Source organism: Phoenix dactylifera, chromosome 5, assembly GCF_009389715.1.
Source record: "Phoenix dactylifera cultivar Barhee BC4 chromosome 5, palm_55x_up_171113_PBpolish2nd_filt_p, whole genome shotgun sequence".
NCBI lineage: Eukaryota > Viridiplantae > Streptophyta > Magnoliopsida > Arecales > Arecaceae > Phoenix > Phoenix dactylifera.
The window spans coordinates 8343785-8353451 of NC_052396.1; the positions used below are offsets into that span (position 1 = coordinate 8343785).

At 38.8% G+C, this 9667-nt stretch overlaps 1 protein-coding gene across 1 annotated transcript; it reads left to right on the forward strand.

Annotated features, from left to right (window-relative positions):
- Positions 1-7638: 7638 nt before the first annotated feature.
- On the forward strand, positions 7639-9667 carry LOC103710371 (nucleolin-like). The gene is made up of 3 exons (XM_008796061.4): positions 7639-8042; positions 8561-8646; positions 8840-9667. The coding sequence occupies exons 1-3, from the start codon at positions 7851-7853 to the stop codon at positions 9483-9485; spliced, it is 924 nt and encodes a 307-aa protein (XP_008794283.2). The 5' UTR covers positions 7639-7850; the 3' UTR covers positions 9486-9667.

Genomic DNA, 9667 nt, shown 5'->3' on the forward strand with positions numbered 1-9667 from the left:
AATAAAACAACACCCGCGGCAGGACGAATCTTAATGAATTCAAGGTTCAGAAGCACTAATCTCAATGACTGACTGATGATTCATCTAAACCAAGATTTAAGTCTCAGCCAGGAGGATTAATGGGCAGGGGAAAGAAAATCCTAGCCGGATCTTAATCATGTCGAAGCCCATCAAGTAGGTTAATAAGTTAAAGATATATTTCTGAATCATGTTTGATATGAATAAAATAAAATCTTGGTTGCACTACTCCTAGTTAGCCAAATTTGTGTGCATTTGCATGCGCCAAATATTTAGGCATAGCCATAATAATCTTCTTTTCCTTCTTCTTCTTTTAATATAAATTTTGAAACATTTACATGATGCATGAGTAATAAATTAATAAAGTTCTTTTTTTCCCCATTAAGCCAAAAAATAGCCAATTCACCTTATCTTATTTCAAAACAATTTTCGAGAAGATGAATGACATTTTTATTAAGTAAAATGCAACTTTTGAGTCTACTGCTCCATATATTGTTAGAAGGGACAATCGGAATGAATGTATCTCCAACACAATAGAAACATTGTATCGGTCATCACCAAGGAAACACTTATACCATACAATTTCATTACATTTGATTTAATTAATATTCGTTATGCAAACTATTGTCCCCAATAGTTAGTTTGTCTTCCATTTTCCTTCATTGAGAAAGATATTGTTGAAATAAGTAAATTCTTTTTTGTCATGCTTCTTCAAGATATTTATAACATTGTATTTTAATTATGTCTTACAGACTTACCATTAAACTGATATAATTCATTAATTGCTTTGCTTAGAGATCTAAATCATATTATGAGTAACAAAATAATGGAAAATGTTTCTCATTGGAAGGGATCGAGTGCTTCCCTTCCTCTTTCATTTAGAAAGATAAAAATGAAGTGCTTCAAAGCGCGTTAACTAATTTGATGTTTTGTATTAAAAATATTATTGACCCACTTCAAAAATTACCCAAAATTCACAATGTGGGGCCTGAGTTAAGTGTCATGAGGACTAGGGATATATTTAATGTTCTACGTCACTATTAGCTTTTCTTATGCAAGTACCTTTTAGGATGCACTACAAGCTTTGCCAATAACTAGTAATTGGAGATAATACCTTTCATTGGTTATGACTTATGGCGATATCTTATTATTATTGAGTAATAGTTAGGTCATACAAGATTGTGCATACCGTGGGACGTGGGTTATGATTTAATTATATGTTTAGTTGATTACTAGTGGTTGTGTTCTTCAGATATGCATACATATAACCAAACGGTGGGAAGATGATGGTGATATGGTGTACCATGAAACCAATTTACAAGTCCATAGTTTTCTTCCTCTGACAATTAAGGTCAGGTGTTTTGTCAAAGTCCAAGTCAAATTTGTATGCTTGGTTGAATGGCAACCTTTCAAATAGGGAGCTATTTTAGTTCCTTCATTTTGCCTTGTCAAAATGTCCAAGATATGTCATACTATATCCGTTCGATATTAATATATAATATAAAAATTGTATGGGCATGCCATACGCCGAACCAACCCTATATCGAACATATCGATACAGTAACAAAATAGTACTAGTATAAAATCCGATACTTGCCTGCTTGTAAATATGACTATCATAACTCTCTTTCCATTCTCAAAGGCTAAGCAAATACTCCAAGAGGCAGAGATTTACGGATCAGTGCACTATCATTACAAGCCAAAACTCGAATCTAGGTCATTAGTAACAACTCTCAATGCCAGTCAGCTGCACTAAGTGACGCCCTCCTATAGATGTTTATGTATAGGATTCATGGCTCATTTTATCATAACAATATCTGAGTAGGATTATGAATTTATGTGGAACAAAGGTGGAATCACCATTTAGGAATTGAATAGACTTCAGTGGAAGCTGTGAAATTTCTGACAAAATTGTGAAATAGGTCCAATGTGAACTTTGAATTGGTACATTGGCAATGCTTCTTTAATATGAATACTTTTGACTGTTTACTATATTACTTTTCATGAGGGGAACATCTAGAAGAGTCGTTTCTATGAGACGTAGATCAGATATACTGCAACATATGGCCATGCACAAGAACATCATTGAGAATGAATTAGGTCTGCAAGCCATGAACCAACCCAACTAAGGGGATCAATTGGAAGAGGCATGCTATTTAGGTAAAACTTAAGAAGGGAGAACTTAATAAGTTATAAAATTTGGGTTTATGTTTGAAAACTTACACATGACGTAGATGTTGCAAAGGACACGGTGTATGGTGCCTGTACAAGGAACATTGGAATTTGTAGTGCACCAACTTCGTGGTAAATGGGCTGTCGATATGGGTCACATTCAAGAATCCAATGGGTTCACTAAGGTTCCAAAGGCCCATAAGTGGGATAAAGAAGGCTCTTTGGCAATCCTAAGGTGGGTGCAGGATGCTTAACGGTAATTTTGAGTTTTTTTTTTCTTTTTCTTTTTCTGTTGAATGGATATGTTATATAATTTTGGTGCAAATACATTCATGTAAGTCAGAGGACAAAAGATCCTGGAATTCAGCAAGAATAGAAAGCAGCAAGAAAAGGAGTCCTAAAGAACTCCTTTTATGTAATTAGCCATATAGGTGGCTACTTAATCAGTTGCGTTATTTATTCCTCTATATACATGGGTCATCTCAAAGAAGTTTATGGTGAAACCTATCCTTCAGATGTTGTGAAGATGGGCATCCAAATTTGACAACCAATTAACTGCAATTTTGATTCACCCTCCAACATGAATCATTCCAATGAGAGAGCTATTTGGCTTGTGGGAGGGGCTCATAAAAGCCACCACAGTGCTAAGGCAACCTATAGCCATAAAGGAGCAATTAGAACTCTAATTAATGAAGCCAGCTTCGACATGAGCTCCATTGTTAAGTACACGAAGTTAATCTTGAGAGAGTGAGGGGTTACTAGCTCCTAGGTGAAATGAATCACAAAGAAAAATAGATATAGAAACTATAGGATAAGAGCAATAAATATCTTTGCTATCAAAGACCGCCATAGATTTTTTTTCTTGCTATCAAAGACTTATCAATGGCTATAGCTCATTTGAGCTCTGAAGCTTATGGAGAAGCTTTCATCAAAACCAGCCAAGAGCTTCAGCGAGTACTCTAGAAAATATGCTCATTCCTAGCTAACCAAATATGATAAGCAATATAACAAATAAGAATCACCTCACTCCCGTACTTGTTTCTTGAAGATCTTTTTTTAGATACTGGAGAAAAGTTTCTAATGAGAGATGAGATAGTAGCTGCATTAAGGACAAGAGCTGACCTCCACACCTACGCCGCCATCTAACATTTGAGGAGGACATGTGTATTCAACTCCTCCACACTCAAACAAAGATCACAGAGAGAGGATATATGCAAGCCATGCCCATGAAGAACATTACAACAAGTAAGATGGTACCATACAATTTTCTGGAGGAACAGTGCAATCCTAGCAAATACCGATCTTTCAAACCCAAGAGACACTTTGGATTGAGGAAGGGATTAATTAAAAGTAGTAAAGGTCTCTTGCTTTAACATCAGCACAGGAAGAAATACCTAACCCAAGTTTATCAAAATTGTCGAAGACTAGAATCACCATTAATGCTATTTTTTCAACAAAACTTAACGAATAAAGGTAGTGTTCCACTTTCTTTCTCTTGTTATAAATAGGTCTTTGACTGATTTATAAGTTATCTAGAGTGCTAACATCTACCATCATAGGCCAACATTTAAGTGGAATGGAGGAAATCTAAAGATCATGGAGAATATTTATAGATCTCCCATCTCCTTAGATCGTCTGAGGTTGGAAAGTATAATAGGTGCATAAGAGCAAATTATTTTTCAATATAGAAGAATTAGTCTAGGCCAATGAAGGAGGAGAGGATGTGGACCAAGAGCCATACTTTGCTCACATGAATGAGCACCATGAGTTATCAGCGTCTAGTACAAATCTAGCCATATTTTAGCCATCAAGTCCTCATGTCTCGCTACCAACAAAGGTATCTTTAAGCCTCCAAGTTGGGTTGATTAACAAAATTTATCCTAGGCTAACAGATGAACTTTTCTAGAGTTGCGAGTTGAGCCCCACTAAAAAGTTTCTCATGACTTGGTTAAGCTTCTTGAGAACACCTTTAGAGATAATAGAGCTAACCATTAAATAGATGGCTAAAGCAGAGAGCATCGACCTGATGAGGGTAACTCTGCCCATCATTGATAAGACTTCCTATTTCCAACCCACAAGTATGTCGAGAAACTTCTATAGTAGTAGATTGCACTCAGAAGTGGTTGGCCCATTCCTAGTAGTAGATACTACTAGGTATTGCCGGATGTCATTCGATTCCATGATTTGCCAGTAGTCCTTTATCGATGCTCCACCATTAGATTTATTCTTGGCCTGAATCTTATTGCAAATTTGCTTATGTTCACTCATTGACTAGAGGCTTCACAGCACTCTTTGATGATATCTGCTAGCACTATAGCATTACATAAGCTATCCCGAGCAATCAATATGTCATCATCAGTGAAGAGAAGATGTGAAATTTGAGGAGCTAAGGGAATCAATTGATAAGTCGATGAAAAATCATCACTTATATAACTTTCAGCATCCGAGAGAGAGCACCTGCACAAATTATACATATGTATGGTGATAAGGGACACCCTTGTCTCAAAACGATGGTTGAGTGAAAGATCTCCATTTGCATGTCATTAATCGATAGAGCAAAGAATGGGAACACCATGCAACCACGCATGCACCCATCTGATCTAGTCCTCATGAAATCCTATATGTCAAAGAGAGCTGAATAGAAAGTTCCATCTAACTCAGTCTTCTACATGTTCCATATCTAATTTTATAGCTATTTAGCTTTGCCGGTGTGGGTCTCTTCCAATTTGTATATTATTTTATGAGCTAGTAAAATGTTATCAGATATACATCGACCCCTAATGAAAGTTAGTTGCTCTGGACTAATTAGAGAGTTCAACATTGGCTGCATTTTATTCACAAGAATTTTAGCAATGACGGACTGGGTGAGAAGCAAGGATATAATCTCTTCATCGAGAAAATTGATATAAACTAATAGTGATATAAACTAAACACAATTAGTACAAGCTCTCTTTTTTCTCTTTTAATTTTTATAATATAATTTTTTTTTCAATAAACTGATTCTGCTTCACCATATGCTTGAGAGGAACTCTAGTGGCAACAATCACCATTACAAATAATTGATACTTTGTATCAGCTATCTCAGATCCCATAGTACATGACATAAATCTCTTATAGAAAATTTGTTTTAAAAGACCTAATTCACCACTTGGAAAAATACTCTTATCAAACAATATCATAATAGATCAATGGTTAACTATTGATCCACTTATGGAAGAATTTCTATTAACAATCTAGTGATTTGTTAGGGAGACTTGATGAAAATGTGTCGTTTCAGTATTGCTCTAGCTAGAATATACCTTGAGGATGGTATACTAATTACTTGGGATTGCTATCTCCTCTCCTTTCTTCTTTTTTCTTCTTTTTCTGTGAAAACACCAACACTTACATTCCAATTAAGGGTGAGACAGCAGTTAAAAAAGTGAAAGAGATGGACCGGAAAAGAAGGAGAGAAAGAGAGAGACAATAGAGAATTATTACCTAAGAGAAGAGATGAAGGTCTAGACTTGGTGTTTGGAGGAAAGAAGGAAGAAATAAAGAAAGATAGAGAGAGAAGGGAGAGATATCAGAGGAATAGAACACTCCGTGCTCTACAGAAGATTAAAAAGATACAAGGGAGGTGGGGAAGTATGACTTCTCATCCTTCCATAAGAGAAAATAAGAAGGTGAGAAAGTTCGATTTAGGTCGGAGTCCTCCCCTCTCCTGCTTATCCTTCCACTTTTATTAGAAAAATGATGTGCCATCCGACTTCTAACCATGAATAAGCATAAAATCAAATATGGATCTAATTTCACAGGGATAAAATAAAAATTTTATTCTAGAAATATATTAGTAAAGTTGTACTTAAATTGGTTGGACTATGGATACTAATAAGCCACTCTATTGAAAAAGATGTTTCACAAACTTGATCTAATGTGAAGAATTTTAGAGAGAAGCAAAACTCGTGTTCACAAAGAGCAAAGGTTTACTGGTAGCAACTTAATGAGAAACAAAAACAAATAAAGACATAATAGGACTGCTGTGAGGAGTTGATAGCTTATTTGACAGGAGACTTAGTAAGGTGGGCCAGCATAAAACCTAGTCCACACAGAGAGCATGATCTTGCTCGTCGATTATGAGTTAGCATGGTTGTAAGCAGTTGATATATTATGAGAAATTTATATGGTAATAAGTTAACAAGGAAGAAATTTATGAAGCACAAAAATTGAAGATCTTCTTTAGAACATTGTGTTATTGATGTTTAAGAAAAGATGCATAAGTGAAATTTATGAGACATCAGTTTGTTGTTAAGTAGAAAGTCAATGTGGATAATATTTGCATCGTGAGCTCATACCCCTATCTAAGGTGGTTTCAGTTTTAAGAATTCATGCAAGATTACTTGAGAAAGGTAAAATTGGGTTTTAGCCTGTGGTCTCTAGTGGGTTGGGCTTTCATGAGCAGGCTTAGGCCTCGTTGGTGGGTCTGGTAGGCAATAATGTTGGTCCAAAGGTTGTTGAAGACCAAGGTCGCCCACGTTTAAGACCATGGGGAAAGTGCAAAGGTTAAGGATGCAGGTTGAAGTTGAGAGATTTTAACATACTTGATTTCTTGCAGCCGATTTATTCCTTCACGCTTATCATTCCAAAGTATCCTATTCTATTTGTAGCAGTTAACATGGGCAAATTGCAATAGTTCTTGGGACTTGGTCTATAAGGCATGAACTAATAACATCATGTAAAAGAGAACAACTATTGAAACCTGTTTATGAAACTGAAAAATGTTGCAACCATCATGCAACCTCTTTTCACCGTTACGGCATCAGTGGAAGTCCAACAAAATACTACTCTAAGAGCATATTTAGATAGGGGGAGTAGAGCTCTAGAATGGAAATGAAAATGAGTGACTTTCATTCCAGCTATTTAGTTAGGAGGAATTCCATTCTTTCTCTGATTTCTATCTAGTATTCAAATGCCATTCTGATTCCAATTTTGATCTTAGTCACGAACTAAATGCATTGAGAAATATGATCATTCTAATTCTTATTCCTATTTTGACCGCGAACAACGCACCCTAAATTCAGAGAGGAGTTGAAATAAATGTTTCATTATTTATCACGTGGTGAACCATGGTTCTTAATTCGTAGAATAGAAATTAGAGCAAGCAGAAGGAGTTTTTAAAATATTAGAGTTATGAGTTCCTTTAATCACCCAAAGGGCAAGAAAAAAAAAAAAAAGGTTAAAAAGGTCATGGACCATGCACCTGAAAACAACTAAGCCTGCGCCCGTCCGCTGTTAGTCTCACCTTGCTTTGGACCGTAGTAGCGGTATGCTTTCCACGCGAAGGACATGGGGATGGAAGGGCATTCCAGTAGTTTCTACCACGCTTGAGGGCATTACTCGAACCCATCCCAGCCTCGCCTGCGACTCTTATGCCCAAACCTAATAAATCGCATACAAACAGCAGCGAAAGGGGAGAGAAGGAGAGGCTCCAGAGGGAGGAAAAAAAAAAAAAAAGCTTCCTTCGCCCACTCCCTCCCCCTAACTTCGATCTCCCTACTCGAGTTTCGACGCCACCAAAACCAGGAGGAAGATAAAAAAAAAAAGCCATCAGATCTCCGCTTCCTTCTCTCGCTCTTCTTCGTGGCTCTCTCGGCTGCTATCCGTCTTCGTTTAAGACGAGCATGAGGATTAGAAAGTCCGCCTCGAAGCTTCTGGGTTCGGCGAACGCGTACGCTTCGCCGCCGGTCCGGTCAGCATCGTCGGAATCGTGGGACTCGCAAGCTTCTGCCGCTGCCGGGCTTCTCTGCGAGCTCAACCGCTCGCCTTGGGATTTGATACCCAATCTCCACGACAGTGGCATCATCGCGTTCCAGGTCAGATCTCGATCGATCCGCCCCCTTCTTCTTGCTAATTATTTCCTTCCTTTCCGTTTCTCCCTCGCCCAGCCGCTGTTAGGTTTCCCTTCACTCTATTTCTCTTTCTGTTTGGGGAATGCTTCATGCCACTGTTAGGGTTTCGCAAGAAGCACCGAATGAATCCATGGAAGTCATGGATGCTGCTCGATTTGAGCTTCCTAATTCTCTATTCCTCTCTGCCTGTTGTATATCGGGTTGGTTTGGGATTCCAGCGCGTGTTAGGGTTCGCAACCATATGGACGGGGTGGGGAGGGAGGAAATAAAGAAACCTCGATATCGATCGCTCGATCGATCACAAGGGATGGGGGGCGGGGAGGGCTTTGCTTGCTGCTTCGATTCAAGGGCGATACTTGGCTTTTTTTTTCCTTTTAAATCACTTATCTTTCTTTATTTTTTCTTGGCGCTTTTCTTTTTTCATCCCTATTTCTGCGGGCATTTGGGACTCGAATCCATTCTGGGTCTGGTCTTATTGGCAGGAGGAAGAGAAGGAGCAAGGGGTGGATAGGGGCATTATGGGAAATGGCATCAAGCTCGAAGAAGAACCCATCCCTCCAAATAGAAGGTAAGTATAAGCATGTAAAAAACTCTTCTTTTTTTCTTCTCCTCTTTGTTTCTTTCTATTCGTTCTCCTCGCTTCCCTCGCTCCCCCCTTATATCATTCGAGTTACTGCCGCCAATTCCAAACCCACGCAAAGAATAATGAGGAGGAGGAGGAATAGTTTGGAGCAGCAAGTTCTTACTTACTATAATGACAGAAAGGAGGAGGAGATGGAGGAGAGCGGGGAGAAGGATAAAAGGAAGAAGAAGAAGATAAGGAGGAAGAGGAAGGAGAAGGAGATCGAGACGGGCTCTGCGACTGCTACTGAGGCCACTGTTAGCTGTAAGAAGAGCGACGGTAAGGGATGGCGCTGCAAAAGGCCGGCGAACCTCCCCCACTCCCTCTGCCTGTACCACCTCACGCAGCTTCGATCATACAGTTACAGCCATAGTAAGGTCGCCAACCCGGCAAACGGAGGCCAGTTCAGTGTTCAGAAAAAGAAGGGGGATGCAACCGGAGACGGCGGTAACATGTACTACTACTACTACTATGCCGGGTTCGGACCTTGCCGGAGAAAGAGGAGAGGAGATAAGACTGATGATGTTGTTAATGGCAGTGATGCCGCTATCAAAGAAGAAGAAGATGATGATGAGGGGAAGGAAGATTCGAAGTATGGCGATGAGGATGATGCTCCGGTGGTGGCCGGTGACGATGAGGAAGGTGGTGAAGATGATGGGAGGGCCCACGGAGATGACGACGACGACGACTCCGGAGAGGATAGCAGTGATGAGGAGAAGAACAGGAATCGTAGGAAGAGAGGAAGGAAGCCCGTGAAGGCTCGCTCCCTCAAGTCTCTACTGTAGACTCTAATTCTGATTATATTTGTTGTTGTCGTTGGTGCTGCTGCTGCTGTTAGCTTGTTTTTAGTTCGGTTAGAGATAGTTTAATATCTAAGTGTTCCTAAAAAAATAAAAGCATAGTTTAGTTTCTAAAGATAGATATTGTTATAATGGATTAGCCTCTTTAAGAGTTTGCAGATTTACCA

What these genes read in the sequence shown, in the direction of transcription:
- LOC103710371 (XM_008796061.4), top strand. Translation starts at nt 7,851, where the DNA reads ATGAGGATTAGAAAGTCCGCCTCGAAGCTTCTGGGTTCGGCGAACGCG. An exon ending in GTGGCATCATCGCGTTCCAG is followed by an intron (nt 8,043 to 8,560) that starts GTCAGATCTCGA and finishes TCTTATTGGCAG; the next exon opens with GAGGAAGAGAAGGAGCAAGG. An exon ending in CCCATCCCTCCAAATAGAAG is followed by an intron (nt 8,647 to 8,839) that starts GTAAGTATAAGC and finishes CTATAATGACAG; the next exon opens with AAAGGAGGAGGAGATGGAGG.